Genomic DNA, 20,936 nt, shown 5'->3' with positions numbered 1-20,936 from the left:
GTGGCTTTCCAGTTTTCCCAGCACCATTTATTGAAGAGGCTTTCTTTTCTCCATTGTGTGTTGTTGGCCCCTTTATCAAAACTTATTTGACTATATATATGTGGTTTTATTTCTGGACTTTCTATTCTGTTCCATTGGTCTGAGTGTCTACTTTTCTGCCAATACCATGCTGTTTTGATTGTCGTGGCCCTATAATATAGTTTGAAGTCAGGTATTGTAATGCCCCCAGCTTCATTCTTTTTCTTTAGGAATGCTTTGGCTATTTGGGGTTTTTTATAGTTCCATATAAATCTGATGATTTTTTGCTCTATTTCTTTAAAAAATGTCATTGGAATTTTGATGGGAATTGCATTAAATTTGTATATTGCTTTGGGTAATATAGCCATCTTGATTATATTTATTCTTCCTAACCAAGAACAAGGAATATTCTTCCATCTCATTATATCTTTTTCGATTTCTCTTAACAATGGTTTATAGTTTTCATTATATAAGTCCTTTACATTCTTTGTTATGTTTATTCCTAAGTATTTTATTTTTTTTGTTGCAATTGTGAAGGGGATTATTCTTTTGAGTTCCTTCTCAGTTGTTTCATTGTTGGCATATAGAAAGGCTATTGACGCCTGACCTGTGGTGGCAGCAGTGGATAAAGCGTCGACCTGGAAATGCTGAGGTCGCCGGTTCGGAACCCTAGGCTTGCCTGGTCAAGGCACATATGGGAGTTGATGCTTCTAGCTCCTCCTCCCCTTCTCTCTCTCTCTGTCTCTCCTCTCTCTCTCTCTCTGTCTCTCCCTCTCCTCTCTAAAATGAATAAATAAATAAAAAATTAAAAAAAAAAAAAAGAAAGGCTATTGACTTCTGTATGTTAATTTTGTATCCTGCAACCTTACTGTATTGGCTTATTGTTTCTAGTAGTCTTTTTGTGGATTCTTTGGGTTTTTCGATGTATAGGATCATATCATCTGCAAAAAGTGATACCTTTACTTCTTTTCCGATATGGATGCCTTTTATTTCTTTGTCTTGTCTGATTGCTCTGGCTAGAACCTCTAGTACCACATTAAATAAGAGTGGAGAGAGTGGACAACCCTGTCTTGTTCCTGATTTAAGGGGGAAAGCCTTCAGTTTAGTGCCATTTAATATGATGTTAGCTGATGGTTTATCATATATGGCCTTTATCATGTTGAGATATTTTCCTTCTATACCCATTTTGTTGAGAGTCTTAAACATAAAATTGTGTTGTATTTTATCAAAAGCCTTTTCTGCATCTATTGATAAGATCATGTGGTTTTTGTTCTTTGTTTTGTTGATATGGTGTATTATGTTAACCGTTTTACGTATGTTGAACCGTCCTTGAGATTCTGGGATGAATCCCACTTGATCATGATGTATTATTTTTTTAATATGTTGTTGTATTTGATTTGCTAGTATTTTGTTTAGTATTTTAGCATCTGTATTCATTAGAGATATTGGTCTGTAGTTTTCTTTTTTTGTGCCATCCTTGCCTGGTTTTGGTATGAGGGTTATGTTGGCCTCATAAAATGTGTTTGGAAGTATTGCTTCTTCTTCAATTTTTTGGAAGACTTTCAGTAGAATAGGAACCAAGTCTTCTTTGAATGTTTGATAAAACTCGCTGGTATAGCCGTCAGGGCCTGGACTTTTATTTTTGGGGAGGTTTTTAATGGTTTTTTCTATTTCTTCTCTACTAATAGGTCTGTTTAGGCTTTCTGCTTCTTCTTGACTCAGTCTAGGAAGGTTGTATTGTTCTAGGAATTTATCCATTTCTTCTAGGTTGTTGAATTTAGTGGCATAAAGTTTTTCATAGTATTCTACAATAATTCTTTGTATATCTACAGTGTCCGTGGTGATTTCTCCTCTTTCATTTTGGATTTTGTTTATATGAGTTCTTTCTCTTTTTTCCTTGGTAAGTCTTGCCAAGGGTTTGTCAATTTTGTTGATCTTTTCAAAGAACCAGCTCCTTGTTCTATTAATTTTTTCTATAGTTTTTCTGTTCTCTATTTCATTTATTTCTGCTCTGATTTTTATTATCTCCTTTCTTCGGCTGGTTTTGGGTTGTCTTTGTTCTTCTTTTTCTAGTTCCTTAAGGTGTGAAGTTAAGTGGTTCACTTGGGCTCTCTCTTGTTTGTTCATATATGCCTGAAGTGATATGAACTTCCCTCTTATCACTGCTTTTGCTGCATCCCATAGATTCTGATATGTCGTATTGTCATTTTCATTAGTCTGTATATATCTTTTGATCTCTGCACTTATTTATTCTTTGACCCATTCATTTTTTAAAAGTATGTTGTTTAGTTTCCACATTTTTGTGGGATTTTTTTCCTCCTTTTTGCAGTTGAATTCTAGTTTCAAGGCTTTATGATCAGAAAATATGCTTGGTACAACTTCGATTTTTCTGAATTTGCTGATGTTGTTTTTGTGGCCCAACATATGGTCAATTCTTGAGAATGATCCATGTATACTGGAGAAAAATGTATACTCAGTCGCCTTGGGATGAAATGTCCTGTAGATGTCTATCATATCCAGGTGCTCTAGTGTTTTGTTTAAGGCCACTATATCTTTGTTGATTCTCTGTTTGGATGACCGATCTAGAGCCGTCAGCAGTGTATTGAGGTCTCTAAGTATGATTGTATTTTTGTCAGTTTTTGTTTTTAGGTCAATAAGTAGCTGTCTTATATATTTTGGTGCTCCTTGGTTTGGTGCATATATATTAAGAATTGTTATGTCTTCTTGATTCAGTGTCCCCTTAGCCATTATGAAATGGCCATTTTTGTCTCTGAGTACTTTTGTTGTCTTGTAGTCAGCATTATCAGCTATGAGTATTGCTACGCCTGCTTTTTTTTGGATGTTATTTGCTTAGAATATTGTTTTCCAGCCTTTCACTTTGAATTTGTTTTTATCCTTGTTACTTAGATGAGTTTCCTGTAGGCAGCATACAGTTGGATTTTCTTTTTTAATCCATTCTGCTACTCTGTGTCTTTTTATTGGTGAGTTTAATCCATTTACATTTAGTGTAATTATTGACACTTGTGAGTTCCCTATTGCCATTTTATAGATTGCTTTCTGTTAGTTTTGTGTCTTGTTTGATCCTTTTGTTTCGCCTTTCTATCTTTTGTTTTTATTTGGTTGTATTCCATACATCTTTCCTCTGTTGCTATCTTTTTTATCTCATGTGCTTCTGTGGTGGTTTTTTCAATGGTGGTTACCTTTAAGTAATGAAAAGGGTTCCTACCCTGTTCATTGTAGCACACTATTTTGTGAGTACTTTTGCACTCCATCGTCCTTTGCTACTGTTAATCTCCATCCTCTCCCCCCTTTCTTTTTGTTGTTGTCACAGTTTAAATTTGGTTTTATTGTGTTCTTCTTGGAGCTTTTACTTGTGGCTTTATTTTTTTTTGTTCTTTGTATCTGATTGGAGAACCCCCTTTAGTAATTCCTGGAGTGGGGGTTTTCTGATGATAAATTTCCTCATCTTTTCTATATCTGTGAATGTTTTTATTTCTCCTTCATATTTGAAGGATATCTTTGATGGGCATAGTATTCGTGGCTGAAAGTTCCTCTCTTTCAGGACTTTAAATATTGGGGTCCACTCTCTTCTAGCTTGTAGAGTTTCTGCTGAGAAATCTGATGATAATCTAATGGGCCTTCCTTTATATGTTGTATTCTTCTTTTCCCTGGCTGCCTTGAGAATTTTTTCTTTGCCATTGGTTTGTGCCAATTTCATTATGATGTGCCTTGGAGTAGGTTTGTTGGGGTTAAGAAAACTCGGAGTTCTGTTTGCTTCATGAATTTGAGGCTTTAGTTCTTTCCACAGGCTTGGGAAGTTCTCATCTATTATTTGTTTATGTTCTCCATTCCATTTTCTCTCTTTTCTCCCTCTGATATACCTATTATTCTTATGTTATTCTTTCTGATGGAGTCAGATAATTCTTGTAGGGCTATCTCATTTTTTTAAATTTTTGAGTCTCTTTCTTCTTCTCTCTGTTGTGCCTCAAGTTGCTTCTCTTTTATTTCACTAATCCTCTCTTCTATCTGGCCTGTTCTATTAGCTAAGCTTGTTACCTCGTTTTTCAGCTCGTGAATTGAGTTTTTCATCTCTGTTTGATTTGTTTTTATAGTTTCAATTTCCTTGGACATATATTCTTTGGGTTCATTGAGTTGTTTTCTGAGCTCCCTAAATTGCCTTTCTGTGTTTTCTTGTATATCTCTGAGTATTTTTAGGATTTCTATCTTGAATTCTCTGTCATTTAGCTCCAAGGTTTCCAATATATTAAATTTTTTCTCCATAGATGTTTCCTCATCTATCTGTGTTACCTCTCTTTCTTTTGTATCCATGATATTCGATTTTCTCTTCCTTAATGGCATCTGAGGGTGGTTTTGTTGATAGTATTAATGAGATTTAATAAAGAATAAAAAGTAAAAAAAAAGAAAATCGAAAAAAGTTTTTTTAAAATTAATAATGAAATAAAGAAAAATAAAATAAAATTAAAATTTTAAAAAAGGAAATTATTCCCCCCCCTCCTTTTTTTCTCTCCTCTCCTCTCCTCTCCCCTCTTTCTTGAGAAAATCTTGTGGTGAACTGTGAATTATATTGTATTTAATAGAACAAACAATGCCTGTAATAGAGGGCCTGAATTGGGGAAAAGTAATAAAGGGGCAAGAAAAAAAAATAAAATAAAATAAAAAATAAAAAAAGGTGGGGTATGGACCCACAAAAAGCAAATAATGAAAAAATTTGGATCAAGAATAAAATGATTTGCGTTTAGGTGTTGGTTGACTAAGAGTTATGATGAGAGGAATAAGAGAGAAACAGGAAAATGGGGGGACAAATTAAAAAATTACTATTGTATTTAGTGGAACAAGAGCTTGATAAAATGGAGAGCCAGGGATGGGAGCACTGCTAGTGAGTTAAAAAGGTGAAGTAAAAACCCCCCAAAATGCCACAAACATAAGTTTGAGTCCCAGATAAGATCATTTGTTTGTTATTGAGGTTTGAATGAGAGGAGACATAAAGGAGAAAGGAAGAAACTAATATAGAGGGAGAAAAGAAAGAGAGAGAGAAAAAAAAGAGGGAACCACTAAAAGAAGAAAAAAGAAAAGAGAGAGAGAGAGAGTTAAGGGTTTTGGAGTGCAACCCTCACAGAGAGAAAGGAAGAGGAAAGAAAAGATAATGGGAGATGTAACACTTATGGGTAGTGTAGTTCAAGGAGAGGAGAGAGTAAGACCAGTAGAGAGTTAAACGACCAAATTGGAGGAGGAAAAAAAAAAATCAAGGATGAAGATAAGAGAAACAAACGAACAAATATAATAAAATGGGATAGGTTATAAAGTCTGCGGATTATTCTTGATTTTGAGAGGTTATCTTTTTGCTTTTTCTTTTCTCTCCCTCTTCCTGGTCGGTGACTCTGTACCCCGGGTTCTGCCCCTTTGGCACGCTCAGGTAGAGGTTTGCAGTTGATAAGTCTCTATGGCGATGTCATGTATTGTGCTTCAGTCTCTTTGGCAGTCGAGGCTCATTAGCATTTATAGGCTCCGACAGTGAGAGAGTCCGTGTTCCTGGAGCCTCTTTCCTAGTCTTTCCTTCCTCAATTAGTAGCCTGATAATCCAGCTATGGGGTTGCTGCTGCCTCTGCCTGGATAGTAAGAGGCTCAAAAAGCTGGCAGCTCCCCACTCTATTCCCACTCAGCGCAGGGCTCTGGGTAAGGCTCAGTCAGTCAGAGCTGCTAGCATAATCAGGCGGGGCTTCCGCCCACTCAAAGACCTCTGGCTCTGCCACTCTGTCCGGTAACACGGGCGGGCACCCACTCCTGGGGCGCTTGGAGTAAACTCTCGCTCACTATCTGCGCGTGCAGACCAGGATGTCAGGCCGGAAGTCTCGCCCTCTGAGTGAAACCCCCCACCCGCACTGAAAAGTTCCAGCGTTGGAATTGGCTCTCGCTCCGTCCCTGTGTGCGGCTTTTTCAAGGCGCTGGGGCGGCCTGAGATTCCGCTTTCGGCCCCCACAAAGGCCCCTGACTCTGCCCTTCTGTGGGATAACACGGGCTCCCACTCCTGAGGTGCTGGGAGGAGTCTCTTGCCCACTCTCTGTGCATGCAGACCAGGATGTCAGGCTGTAAGTCTCGCCCTCTGAGTGAAACCCCCCGCCCGCACTGAAAAGTTCCAGCATTGGAATTAGCTCTCACTCCCTTCCAGTGTGCGGATCCCTCAGGGCACTGGGGCGGCCCGAGATTCTGCTTTTTGGCCCACACAAAGGCCCCTGACTCTGCCCCTCTGTGGGATAACACGGGCAGGCACTGCCGAGGCACTCGGAGGAATCTCTCGCTCACTATCTGCACGCGCAGACCAGGATATCAGACCAGTGGCCTCACCCTCTGAGTGAAACCCCCGCCCGTACGGAAAAGTTCCAGCGTTGGAATTAGTTCTCACTCCCTCCCTGTGTGCGGCTCTCCCAGGGCGCTGGGGTGGCCCAGAGGCTTTCAGCCCACACAAAGGCCTCTGACTCTGCCTCTCTGTGGGGTAACACGGGCGCACCCTCCCAGGGCTTTGGAAGGAATCTCTCACCCACTATCTGCACGTGCCAACCAGGAGATCGAGTAAAATGGCTGCCCCGCTTGTCTTTCTTTGTCTGGGTTTGGCGCGAGTGTTAGCTGTATTGCCTGGGTTGTCACAGGAACAGTTTTTCCTCGGCTTGGATCTCCGTGCCACAGCCTGGCTCAGCCGTTTGTGCCGCGGCCTGGATCTATTCACCCCCTTTGCCCGCCTTAGTTTCTATATTCTCAGTTTCCAGTGAAAGCTGCCCTGTTTAGGTTAGTGAGGAAGGTGGAGCATTTCTTACTCCCTATTTCCTTCGGGGTTTGATTATATATTTAGCCAATTTTTCGCTCGATCATACCTTTGGATGTATTGCGAAACATCTGGAGGCTCCAAGGATAGGTTTTTCTGTTTCTGGTTGAAGATCTTGTTGTGTTTTGGGGGAGATTTATCGGTATCACTTCCTACCCCGCCATTACTCTGACGTCATCTCCATATATAACATTTTAACTTCACGAAACAAATAATAAAAAGGAAACTGCCTCTAGTCTCTCGAGGGATGTGGAGGATAGGACTAGTACAAACAATCCAGCATCACAGCTAAGATGGATGTGTGGAGAAAAACCTGGCCTTTAGCAACTTAACCAAGCAAATGAGGTGGGGGGTTGGGATGAGTTCAAATACTCAGCTTTATAGACAATATAGAGGAGTAGGGGTGAGAACTTAGCCTTTTGTTAAGCCTCGAACTTACAAAGGCTTTGCCACTTGCAGTCTCCCACAAGAAATAAAAGGACAAAAACATTTATCTGACACACGTTGCTTAAAATCTGAGGATGCATCACTTCAAATATGGGGTCAATGTGCAGTGGTACCTTGAGATACGAATTTAATTAGTTCTGTAGCCGAGCTCATATATCAGTCAGTCAACTTGTATACCAAACTGCCGATACTGGACCCGTGCACCAATGCGCCAATTAGCGGCAGCTTCCCGAATCACGACTCGTATCTCAGAATTTCGCTTGGATCTTGAACAAAAATATGGACCGAATCACAGCTTGTATCTTTAAAAATTCGTATGTTGGTCTGTTCGTATCTCAAGGTACCACTGTATTTTCAGTATAAAATTGACCAGTTGGCTTATTTTTCAAACAGTAATAACATTATGTAATCTACACATACCCTGAAGTATTTTCTTGTATAGATATTTCCTAATATTAATACATTTCTATAATATAATTGGCCTTACTTTCTTTTTTTTTTTTTACGTTTTTCTGAAGCTGGAAACAGGGAGAGACAGTCAGACAGACTCCCGCATGCGCCCGACCGGGATCCACCCGGCACGCCCACCATGGGGCGACACTCTGCCCACCAGGGGGCGATGCTCTGCCCATCCTGGGCATCGCCATGTTGCGACCAGAGCTACTCTAGCGCCTGGGGCAGAGGCCACAGAGCCATCCCCAGCACCCGGGCCATCTTTGCTCCAATGGAGCCTTGGCTGCGGGAGGGGAAGAGAGAGACAGAGAGGAAAGTGCGGCGGAGGGGTGGAGAAGCAAATGGGCGCTTCTCCTATGTGCCCTGGCCGGGAATCGAACCCGGGTCCTCCGCACGCTAGACCGACGCTCTACCGCTGAGCCAACCGGCCAGGGCGGCCTTACTTTCCATTAACTTGACTTATACAATTAGAAAAATACAGCTACAGAAAAAATTAGCCAAGTAAATAAGAGTAGTGATATACAGTGAATCCTCTTATAAACTTTTAAAAAATTGATAACATTATGAACATTAGTAGCATTACAAAAGTATGACTAAAACTCATTGTTAGTAAAATGGGAATTCCCACGTTGCTGCAATAGAAATGGTGGTCACTACCTCCAGTGCTCACCAGTTGGGGATTTTTCTCCTTCAAAGCGCCTCTTGACTCTGTTATCCGAGGTTATTATTGGAGATGTTCCCTAGTGAGAACTTTAAATATTCTACATAAAAACACCCATAAAGGATTTCTGTTTATGAATGTTCTCCCATAAAACCCTGCTGAACATTATTTCAGAAAAAAATGTACTCTCTCTGCTAATAATGGACCTGCTAACAATGGACCTAGAACTTTTTGTAGCACCTTGTCTGAGAGGCTGTTTTCTCACTATGTTTAAACAATAGAAACAAGGCCCAAACCAGGAGTGCTTTTCCTAGACTGTAACCTCTCAGTCATTTCAATGCTTCTTCCCTCTGCCACCCCTACTGACCTCTAAAAAAAGAAAATTCCCAACAGTCTAATGTAGCAGTACGTCACGATGCCAACTTCAGAGTCACCTGTCATATGTTCAGGCCACCTCTTTACCTCCATCCACAGCTAGGAAAATCACACATTCTGCCTAGCTTAGCTGTGCCCTTTGATGTTACCCAAGCAACGAATCTTCCCAGGGATATCAGATGATTTTAAAACCTACATATTCATGCAACCATGCCAAATTTATTTGTCATTTGTGACTTACTTTTGCAGGCCAGTCCAACTCTAGTGCCTAGAAGGATCCAAGATCATAAATAGAGCAGACAAATGAAGCAATAAAAACAAAAACTGAAAATTCTGGGTGAATTTTCAGCAATACCGGCCCTGTGAAGGAAACCATTTGAGCAGTGGTCTGATGGCCCATGGCCACTGTCCAACAATCCAGACACGGGTCCAGAAAGCTGGGGGCTCTGACATCGATCAGTTTGGTGACCTTGGGGGCATCTTATAACCATTTTGATCCTTAGTTTCATCTTCCAAGAAATGGGGATAACAGAATCTCCCTCATCTACTTTGTAGGGTTATAGTGAAAATCAGATAAATTATAAGAATGTCTAAAATCGGCCCTGGCCGGTTGGCTCAGTGGTAGAGCGTCGGCCTGGCATGCAGAAGTCCCGGGTTCGATTCCTGGCCAGGGCACACAGGAGAAGCGCCCATCTGCTTCTCCACCCCTCCCCCTCTCCTTCCTCTCTGTCTCTCTCTTCCCCTCCCACAGCCAAGGCTCCATTGGAGCAAAGTTTGCCCAGGCGCTGGGGATGGCTCCTTGGCCTCTGCCCCAGGCGCTAGAGTGGCTCTGGTCGCAACAGAGCAACGCCCCGGAGGGGCAGAGCATCGCCCCCTGGTGGGCATGCCGGGTGGATCCCAGTCGGGCGCATGCGGGAGTCTGTCTGACTGTCTCTCCCCGTTTCCGGCTTCAGAAAAATACAGAAAAAAAAAAGAATGCCTAAAATCACAGAAAATTTGAAAATGCAGCAGAAATCCAAAAACAATATCCAGATCCTCTCTTTTAAATTGCTACATTTTGGTCCTGGCCGGTTGGCTTAGTGGTACAGTGTCAGCCCGCTGTGTGGACGTCCTGGGCTTGATTCCTGGTCAGGGCATACAGGAGAAGTGCCCGTCTACTTCTCCACCCCTCCCCCTCTCGCTTCTCTCTCTTTTCCCCTCCTGCAGCCATGGTTCAATTAGAGTGAGTTGGCCCCAGGTGCTAAGGATGACTCCATGTCCTCCTCCTCAGGCACTAAGAAGAATTCGGTTGCTGAGCAATGGAGCAATGCCCAGAGGGGCAGAATATCACAGTGGGCTTGCTGTGTGGATCCAGGTCAAGGCACATGCGGGAGTCTGTCTCTCTGCCTCCCCTCTTCTCACCAATAAAAACAAAGATACTATAAAAGAAAAAAACTGACACATTTATTTGTCAATTTTCTCCACATAGTGCAGTCTTCAAAAAGCATTATTTCCTCAATTGAAACCAACACTTCACAAACCTTTGTTAGGAAAAATCAATAGAAGGGGCTAGCAAACTTTTGCACAAGTTATTTTTAATTTGGTAAATAAGCTTATATACTGATTCCCTACAGCCATCACTGTGACTTTAAAAGAAAATATTCTTGGGTTGTATGTTGTGGCTTTTCTAATAGCTGTTGCAAAGGGAGGCCCTCCAATTGAGTCAGCTCAATAGCACAGAGATATCCAGGGTATGGCAACCATGGCAACACCCAGCATCCTATGGATACTGCTTGGATTTCATCTTGTGATTGGATTTCATCCGGATTCGGGATTTGCTGTGAAGAATACCCTCCTTGCGCTGTACTGTTGAAAAGACAAAAACTATTAGAATGTTGTAGTAACACTATCTCATATGAACAAGACTTTTAACTTGACAAGTCTTTTTTTTTTTTTTTTTAGGCGAGAGGAGGAGAGATTGTGAGGCAGACTCCCACATGCACCCAGACCAGGATCCACCTGGCAACCCCATCTGGGGATGATACTCAAATACCAAGCTATTTTTAGCACCTGAGGCTGATGCACTCTGACTAAACAAGCCATTCTCAGTGCCTGGGGCCATGCTCGAACCAACAGAGCCACTGGTTGCAGGAGAAGAGGGAGAGAAGAGGGAGAGGAAGAGGGGAAGAAGTAGATGCTTGCTTCTTCTGTGTGCCCTCACTAGGAATCAAACCCAGGATGTCCATACACCAGGCTGATGCTCTACCAGGCGTCCCCAAACTATGGCCCGCGGGCTGCATGCAGCCCCCTGAGGCCATTTATCCGGCCCCCTGCCGCACTTCCGGAAGGGGCACCTCTTTCATTGGTGGTCGGTGAGAGGCGCACTGTATGTGGCGCCCCTCCAACGGTCTGAGGGACAGTGAACTGGCTCCCTGTGTAAAAAGTTTGGGGACCCCTGCCTATCCACTGAGTGACTGGCAAAGGCCGAAAAAGCATTTAAAAAATACTATGCTGCCTGAGTAACTGCTAAGCTACAAACAGGTGCTGTGCCCAATATTTGACTCTAAATTTGTTCCTGGGATTCAATATGCATTTTGCCAAAGCTTAAGTGTAGTCAGTTAAACTGAGTTCTGGGTCCTGGAAAAGGGGACCATGTGGTCAAGAAGAGAAGAGAACAGAAGAAGAACAATTCCTCCTTCCATCTTGTACATACTGCAAGGTTGGTCAGAAAAAAAAAATCAAAATAGAATTAGTGCCCAGAATCCTTCCAGGTCCACCCCTGCACCCCTGCTCTGCCTCTAGTCCCTCTCTCCAGCACACGGGCCCTACACAAGCCCCACCCTTGGGATGGGTGCAAGAGGACCTGGCTGCACATGGCACTAAACATCGCAGTCTAAATCCTTCTGACTGGCTACTGCCACCTCCATCCCACACTTGGTCACCTTGTTCACACCCTTGTCTTGCTTTTAATTGTATCCCCTCACTCCTAATCGTGGGCCTCAACGATATCAGCTTCATCTTTGTCAACGCCTGTCTCACATCCTTTCTTCATTCATGGCTCAGAGCACAGTGATTTGCTAATTATTAAAAATACTGGATAAAAAAAAAAATCTCCCTACTCTGTCCAGATCTTCTTTCTCCTCGGCATTCATGAGGCTCCTTCCTTTACAGCAGGGGTAGTCAACCTTTTTATACCTACCACCCACTTTTGTATCTCTGTTAGTAGTAAAATTTTCTAACCACCCACCGGTTCCACAGTAATGGTGATTTATAAAGAAGTAACTTTACTTTATAAAATTTATAAAGCAGAGTTACAGCAAGTTAAAGCATATAATAATAATTTCTTACCAAGTACTTTATGTCGGATTTTCGCTAAGTTTGGCAGAATAAATCTTTATAAAACAACTTACTATAGTTAAATCTATCTTTTTATTTTTACTTTGGTTGCTCTGCTACCGCCCACCATGAAAGCTGGAACGCCCACTAGTGGGCGGTAGGGACCAGGTTGACTATCACTGGTCTACAGCATAGTCTTCCGTTCCTTCACTACACAGCAATCACGAGAAGAGGGATCTCCCTGCACTAACTCCTGTGAACATGACACTGGCTGTGCCATATGAATGTCACATTGTACCAGAGGTGTCTGCATTTTTAAAAGGAGCCGCCTGCTAAGCCAAAGGAATGTCTAACTTATGGATTTTCCAGAGAAAATGTTCCAGTTGCCTGCACAGCACAGGGACTGCCTGGCATAGTCCTTCTAAACTTTGCAGGACCTCCGATCCTGCAGTTTTCAGCACCCTGTCAATGACACTGACAGGTGTCTAGAAGGCAGAGGAGGGAGCCTATGTGATTGTGTCAGTTATTATTTGAGACAGAGGACTAACTGTACATAGTTGTCCTCTAGCTATAATTACTAAAACTTTTAAATTTGAGTTTAACCTAATCCCCGAGACCTTTATGGAAATGAACAAAACTAAAGTCACTCATTTCATATTGAGGCGACCTCTCCAGTTTAACACACAGGCATTTTGTATGGTTTACATATGTGTTTATCTGTAATCAAGAAAAGGTTGTTTTCAAATTATCAGGATGATGTTGAAGCACAATATGAGAAGATAAATTTTTTTTTTAAGTGAGAAGAGGGAAGATAGTTAGACAGACTCTTGCATGTACCCTGACCGGGATCTACCCGGCAACCCCTATCTGGTACTGATGCTTGAATCAACCAAGCTATTTTTTAGCATCTGAGGCTGATGGCTTGGACCAATGGAGCTATCCTCCATGCCCAGGCTGATGCTCAAACCAATCAAGCCACTGTCTGTAGGAGGGGAAGAGTAGAAAACGGGGAAGGCGGGGGGAGAAGCAGATGGTCGCTTCTCCTGTGTGCCCTGACCAGGAATTGAACCTGGGACATTCTTACACCAGGTTGACTTAGCCAACTGGCCAGTGCTGAAGTTTTTTTTTATTCATGAGCATTATTCCACATATATTTAAACCTAAAGGCCTGTCACCTTAGGAATAATTAATGTTTTATCATTCAGCATTAACAGGAGAGAAAAGGTGCCCAGACTCCTTCTCCAGCAGTGCTGGTAACACAACATCCAGGGCTGTAGACTGGGGGGGGGGGGGGAGGGAACGGGACCAGCTACCTTACTTCTGTCACTGAGGGTGCAGGGGAAGATAAGGGTGACAGCAGAACAAAAAGTAGGTATCGGCCCTGGCCGGTTGGCTCAGTGGTAGAGCGTCGGCCTGGCATGCAGGAGTCCCGGGTTCGATTCCCGGCCAAGGCACACAGGAGAAGCGCCCATCTGCTTCTCCACCCCTCTCCCTCTCCTTCCTCTCTGTCTCTCTCTTCCCCTCCCACAGTCGAGGCTCCATTGGAGCAAAGTTGACCCGGGCGCTGAGGATGGCTCCATGGCCTCTGCCTCAGGCGCTAGAATGGCTCTGGTCGCAACAGAGCAACACCCCAAATGGGCAGAGCATTGCCCTCTGGTGGGCATGCCGTGTGGATCCCGGTCAGGCGCATGCGGGAGTCTGTCTGACTGCCTCCCCGTTTCAAACTTCAAAAAAATACAAAAAAAAAAAAAAGTAGGTATCTTCCCAGTACTACCCCTTGTACCTGGAGTTGTTCTGGGAATAGACCATAGGTTGAAGATGATAGCAAAAAGGAAAAAATAGCCCCATATTGAGGATACTGAGAACTGCTTGAGCGACTATTATAGCACTAATTAGAGATAAGAAAATAAAGAATTAAATGACTTTTCCTATAAAATAAAGGAGGTTATTTTCATCACAGAAAATCCAGTAAGTGTCAAAAAATACACAATTCCAGATAAAATTCCATCAACCAGAGACAATGTCTGTCAATATTTGGGCATATTTACTTCTGAACTTTTTTCCAGCTTTAAAAAATAGTATCCTAGGCCCTGGCTGGTTAGCTCAGTGGTAGAGCATCAGCCTGGCATGTGAAAGTCCTGGGTTCAATTCCTGGCCAGGGCACACAGGAGAAGTGCCCATCTGCTTCTCCACCCTTCCCCCTCTCCTTTCTCTCTATTTCTCTCTTCCTCTCCCACAGCCAAAGCTCCATTGAAGCAAGGTTGGCCGAGGCGCTGAGGATGGCTCCATGGCCTCTGCCTCAGGCACTAGAATGGCTCTGGTTGCAATGGAGCAACAGCCCAGATGGGCAGAGCATCACCCCCTGGTGGGCATGCTGGGTGGATCCCAGTCAGGCGCATGCAGGAATCTGTCTCTCTGCCTCCTCGCTTCTCACTTCAGAAAAAAAAAAGTATCCTACCTTATTTCTTGCATTTGATATGTTAACACAAGAATTTCCTATGTCATTATAAACACCTTGTAAACACCATTTTAATAGTTGTATAATATTCAACTATTTAATAGTTGTATAATATTCAGGTATATGAATGTAGTATAATTTATTTAAGCTTTCTTCCATGATTGGAAAAAGAGAGTGTTTCTATTTTTTCCTATTAAATATAATACACTGAACATCTTTGTGCATTAATTGTTTTTGGTATTTAGAATTATTACCTTAGATTCTCAAAAGTAAATATTTTAGGTCAAAGTATATGCCTGCTTTTAAGGCCTATTTGCATGTACACTCAAGATGTTTTGGGGAAGGGTTATATCTGTCTGTCCACCCACTTTTCTGTAAAATTAACTGCTTTGTCCCTCTGACCAGTATAGTATTGTTTTGTTTTAAACAACCTTTGCCAGTTTTACAGGTCAACATTTCATCTCGTGCTAGTTTACTCGTCTACAGTTGTCAGTCATTTGCTTTTCCTTTTTGTGAGTTGTCTGAATTAGATATAGTTAAATGTATGTGCAAGCCTATGAGAAGCATGAACTAGGGGGTCAACACTATATTTACTGGTACTCTTAAAATGTCTGTGACCCAATCATGTTTTCTTTCATAAATACAACCTAACTAATGCAAATTATAAAGCAAGCCTCACCTTTCTTTGAACGTTTTGAGGAACTTTCTGGTCTCCTGGTTTCTTCTTTTTCTTCCTCTTCTTCCCCTTCTTCCCCTTCTTCTTCTTCTTCTTCTTTATTTTCTTCTCCTTCAGCATCCTTCTCCCTAGACTTTGATATTTCATTCAGTTCTTCTTCCAGTTCTTTATTTCTTATCAGGGTAAAATTAAGTTTCTCATTTACATCATCAAACTTCTCCTCTGCTCGTCTGGCTCGGTTTTCAACCTCTCTGATGTGGACAAAGTCCAGAGAAACATAACAAAGTGGAAAGGTTCAAAAAAATATTCAGATATAAAAACTCATTGTCTAAGAAAGGCCGTGGGATTAGATGAGTGTATCTAATCATGAAGGGTACAGGTAAGGGAAGCAGCAGAATCAGTAGTGACCCGAGCATGGGGCCTGGGAGCTACTCTGGGTGGGAATGTCAGAGTTGCAGTCATGCTGTCATTTAAGAATAAGCACATTTATTGCTTCTTAGTGAAATCTGAGTCTTGGGTATTGGGAAGTCTCCATCAATAGCCAAGGAACCCCTTGTAAGAAGTTAATTTTAGGGCTCCTCTTCATTGATGTGATCTAACAAACTAAATCTAATAATATTCCTTTTTGTAAAAAAAAAAAAAAAAAATGCTGTCCTGGATGAATAGCTCGGTTGGTTAGAGTATCATCCCGAAGAGCAAAGGTTGCTGGTTTGATCCCCAGTCAGGGCACATATAGGAACAGCTCAATGTCCCTGTCTGTCTGTCTCTCTCTCCCTTCCTCTCTTGCCAAATAAATTAAAAATTAAAATAAATAAATAAATAATGCTGATCATAAATGCCTAAAAACAGTCTTTTTTCTTTTTTTGGATTTTTCTTAAGGGAGAAGTGGGGAGGCAGTGAGACAGACTGCCACATGCACCTGACCAGGATCCACCCGGCATGCCCGCTAGGGGGTGATGCTCTGCCCATCTGGGGCCATTGCTCCGTTGCAACCAGAGCCATTTTAGCACCTCAGGCGAGGCAATGGAGCCATCCTCAATGCCTGGGCCAACTCGCTCCACTGGAGCCTTGGCTGTGGGAGGGGAAGAGAAAAAGATAAGGGAGAGGGGAGGGGTAGAGAAGCAGATGGGCGCTTCTTCTGTGTGCCCTGGCCGGGAATTGAACCTGGGACATCTACACCCCAGGCTGAAGCTCTACCACTGAGCCAACTGACCAGTGGAAATAGTCTTTTTTCCATTCCCTTCTTTTCCAGCACCTTTAAAAACAGATTTACAATCAAGAAACCCAGTTTGAGATGTGCTTCATAACTGCTATAGCACATGTCTACATGTCTTGGCCCTCTTAGCCATCTTAACTATATTGCTCCTCCTCCTTTTGGGTTATATAACATTCTTGCACACAGTAGTTTCTCATTGTTCCATCGATTTCTCTAGTTCATGTCTTAGAAACATACAGAATTGAATCTTTCTAACACCTTATCCCCATACACATGCACTTTGACGTCATCTCCACCGTGGATGAGGACAGGACAGATGTTCCTACTATGGCAGTATAGGTCACTGACTCGAGCAGATTTGGAGGTAGTCATCCCACCAGTGAGGATGAAAGAGCAGAACCAAAGGTCAGCCAAGAAGTGTGGATTTCTCAGCCAAACCTGGCCAACATCTTCAGGTCTTCTTTTTTTTTTAATTTTAGTTACTGTTTTCATTTTAGAAAGAGAGAGGGAGTAAGGGAGATAGACAAAGAGAGAGAGAGAGAGAGAGAGAGAAATACCGATTCATTATTCCACCTATTCATGCTGTCATTGGTTGATTCCTGTATATGCCCTGACTGGGTATCAAACCCACAACCTCAGTATGTTGGGACAATGCTCTAACTAACTGAGCTACCCGGTTAGGGCCCATCTTTGTCTTCTTACCATTGTGGTGCCTCATACTTACATTAACTTCTCTTGTGTGCGTTCAATTATAGCCATTGCTTCAAGATACTTTGGGGCCAGTGTACCTCGATTAGCTGATTCTCTCTGACAAAGGACATATGCACAATGAATAAATTGGAAGTCCCAACGGTCAATACTGTAAGATGTCTGGACTAAGTCTTCCAGAATATTTTTTCTACTACTCATATTTATATAGTAGATAATTGAGCTCAGTCTCAACAACAAAAGAGAATATGGATTCCCTGTGGCCAACTAGCATACCAGCTTCCAAATTATTCATGCTGAAGGTGGTCATAGATACGATTAGAGTTAGAAAGAAACAGGGAAAACAATATCAACAAAAGAAACAGGGAAGGAAGAAAAGGTTTAAAAATAAACAGAAGTTCATTAGGAAACTTCATAAGTATCAAAGCAGTAAAAATATGGGGGGAAAATACCTCTACCAATGTTCTATAACTGTCTATAGTGGAATTTTAAATCTGTTTTCCCACTGAGTTTCCATAGCCACTGTGTAGAGGTTTCCAATTTCCCAATAATTCTTGTGGTTGGTGGTATGTGCTCATCCAGTTCCCAACAGAATCTGCTGAATAAATATATTTTAAAATAGGCCATATTTCCTTATTGTTAAATTAATGAAAGGGATGAGATGCTAACTTTAAAATAAGGTTTACAGAAGAGAATAAAAAGTGTTTGATGCTGTGTTGTTGGAATAAAAGTTTTCCAGGGATGATATGAGGAGAAAAAAAATCCGGAAAATATATTATATGGCAGCCCTTGGTCCTCTTAGAAGAAATAAAAGTTATGTTAGATTGGTATCATTTTTCCATAATGTTAAAGTTCCTAGCTTTTCTCTCTAGTTTTGAATTTCCTAGTTGTGTCTTAGATACATACCCAGGAAGATAACACATCTGTTTCAAACAGAGGTTTGGAATGAATATTTTCATCTTCGCCAATGAATCGAATGAGTTTTCCATCCTCTGTGGATGTTGGAGGTGGCTAGGGCACAGAAATACCAAAGACACGTCAGTGAGGTGATGTGTGACACAGTGGCACGGCAGGTTGCCTGGCGCCATGTCTGCCTTCGTTTTCTATTTGCTTTAATCATTTAAGGAGCATTTTTGAAGCCTCCCAGCAAACACTGTGTGATAAGTTAGTGTGGACGGGGAAGTGGGGACAAGCAGAGATAACTGTGAGAAAACCAAGCAGATCTCTTCCAGACCTCGGGAGCTCCAGGACAGCAGGAGAGAGGCATTACAACAACGATGGTCAGCGTGATTGCCGCTGGCAGAGAGGCATGCTCTGAGAGCTGTGTGTGCCCAGAAAAACGCTCAGGGAAGTTTCTACAGAAAAACAATGTTTGGAGGCTGACCCGGAGTTTGTAAAATACAGAGGAAATAGCCTGATCTAAGGCCACAGAAGGAGGAAAAGAGGCAATGCATTACAGATTTAAAAGGTATGACAGGACTTGGTGACCAAATAATATTTTATGCCTTCTATATGCAAGCACTGTATCATAAATAAAACAGAAAATGCTGGTCCAAAGAGGCTTGGGTGTTGTACAATATTCTTGTTCCCTTGTCTTGCATGTACAGTGAATAGAAGACCTAGGTCAGAGCCTGGGATCATGCCAACATTTAAACTATTTGCACAGAAGAAACATTAGGGAAGTAAATTAAGACACTATAGTGTCAGGTGATCATGAGTTCTGAAAGCCATATTCATTCTAGAAATTAACAAGGGCTCTTTTGCCAGACTTATATGGGTTTGAATGTTGGTTCTGCTACTTATAGTTACATGATTTTGGATAAGGCAGTCAAATTTCCTGATATTCAGTTTTCTTATCTGTAAAATGAGGTGGTAATATTTACCTTGAAACCATGTTGTGTAGATGAGAGATATCATGTCTGAGGCATATTGCTCATGGTAGACACTCAGTTATTGGTAATTATCATTGTGTTTTTGTTATTATTACAAGCACCCAGGTAAGGTTATTACCACTAATGCCCCAACATGGTTGGAGACAGGGTAAGGAAAAGGGGGATGTGGAGATAGGACTGGGAGGAGGGTGGGGAGGGCAGCTCAGATGGGAGCTGAAGAAGTGGAAACAGAGTGTATACTACTGTTTAAAGAATGTAGCTATGAAGGGATAAAGAAAAAGCATCAGGGAGAGAGGCTGATTATGTCAGTAACAGGAGTATAGGTGTGAATGAGGGTAACAGAAATAGCTGGATTTAGAAAGGAAAGAGGACACTCCTTCCTCAGAAAATTAAGAGGTAAGTGTGTCTTCAGACATGGTTAAATCTATATGAGGAAAGGCATTTTGTTGAAGTTAAAGAGTTTACTACAGATGATCTATTCTTATTTTCAACAGTACATACATAAATTCTTTAAAAAATAGTACTAAATAATCTTACTTCTGCCCTCTCTTCTTTCCATTCCTTCTCAACTTTCTTATCTTCCTTTCTTTTTTGTTTATCCTCTTTAAAAAGCATGTATATTTCAGACTCATCAAATTCTATTACAAAGTTCTGTAAGATAAAACAATACTATAATTATAGCTTAGTGTATATACAAGTACTATGTTAGCAATATTCACTCAAGAATATTTAAAGAGCCTTGGCTGGTTGGCTCAGCAGTAGAGTGTCAGCCTGGCATGTGGATGTTCCAGTTTCGATTCCTGGTCAGGGTACACAGGGGAAGTGATCATCAGCTTCATTACCCTGTCCCCTCCCGCTTCTCTCTCTCTTCTTCTCCCACAACCATGGCTCAATTGGTTTGAGCACATCGGCCCTGGGTGCTAAAAATAGCTTGGTTGCAAGCATGGCCCCAGATGGGCAGAGCATCAGCCCCAAACAAGGGTTGCTGGGTGAATTTTGGTCAGGGCACATATGGGCATCTGTCTATCACTCCTCCTCTCACTTGGGAAAGAAGAAAAAGAAAAAAAAAAATTTAAAGAGCACTAAACCTACAACTGAGCCCCATGCTAGTGACAAGGATACAAAGATTAAGAAGAATGGTCCCTGTCTGCCCTGGCCAGACAGCTCAGGTGGTTAGAGTGTTGTTCCAAAGTACAGAGATTGCCTGTTCAAACTCCAGGCAGAGCACATTCAATATTTCTCTCTCTCCCTCAGAGGACACATATGAGAAGTAATCAATGAGTACACAACTACATGAAACAACTAAGTAACAAGTTGACACTTCTCTCTCTCTGGAAAAAGAAAAAGGAATGATCCTTGCCCTTAAGAAGCTTACAATTTAGTGGACACTTGATCTAGTAGTAGACAGGTAAAAGATTTCCTGAGTAAAAGAAAGACTGATGGTACAAGGGAGAGGATACTGTATGCACATGATTGGCTCTGAGAACAGAAGTTCAATGGGACAGAAACTTAGGGGAAGAAAGATAAGAACACAATCATAGAAGGTCATACCAGGAAGATTGGATTTCATCCTAAAGCCATGAGATATCAACAAATTGATTTATCTGTTTTACATTTTAAACAACCACTCTAGCAACAGAAGATTATATTTAAAGAGGAGGAAGAAGGGACAGAGGAAAGAGAGAGAGAGAGAAGAAGAGAGGAACAGGAGAGAAGAAAAAGATAATAGGAGGCAAAGAACAACACAGGGTTTCAGAAATGAAGAGATTGAAGAATCAAGAGATATTTAGAAGGTAACTCTTAGTGGTTGATTGATTGGATGGCTATTTTATATTTAAGTCCCACAAATGTGTAGATAGAACCTTTCCTCTCAGACCCA

The 20,936-nt window shown here is 41.8% G+C and overlaps 1 protein-coding gene across 1 annotated transcript in view; it reads right to left on the bottom strand.

The window, feature by feature from the left end:
* Nucleotides 1–10,359: 10,359 nt before the first annotated feature.
* AXDND1 (axonemal dynein light chain domain containing 1) overlaps nt 10,360–20,936 on the bottom strand; it is a 63,358-nt gene continuing 52,781 nt past the window's right edge. Inside the window, exons 21-26 of the mRNA XM_066366033.1 lie at nt 19,595–19,708; nt 18,072–18,176; nt 17,182–17,264; nt 15,245–15,492; nt 14,820–14,827; nt 10,360–10,632 (exon numbers count right to left, since the gene is read on the bottom strand). Of these exons, the coding sequence (XP_066222130.1) occupies nt 10,552–10,632; nt 14,820–14,827; nt 15,245–15,492; nt 17,182–17,264; nt 18,072–18,176; nt 19,595–19,708 (639 nt within the window). The 3' untranslated portion in view covers nt 10,360–10,551. The remainder of the gene's footprint in view (nt 10,633–14,819; nt 14,828–15,244; nt 15,493–17,181; nt 17,265–18,071; nt 18,177–19,594; nt 19,709–20,936) is intronic.

Source organism: Saccopteryx leptura, chromosome 2, assembly GCF_036850995.1.
Source record: "Saccopteryx leptura isolate mSacLep1 chromosome 2, mSacLep1_pri_phased_curated, whole genome shotgun sequence".
Classification (NCBI taxonomy): Eukaryota; Metazoa; Chordata; class Mammalia; order Chiroptera; family Emballonuridae; genus Saccopteryx; species Saccopteryx leptura.
Note: the sequence above shows the minus strand (reverse complement) of the source record. Positions and strands in the feature narration are given on the sequence as shown.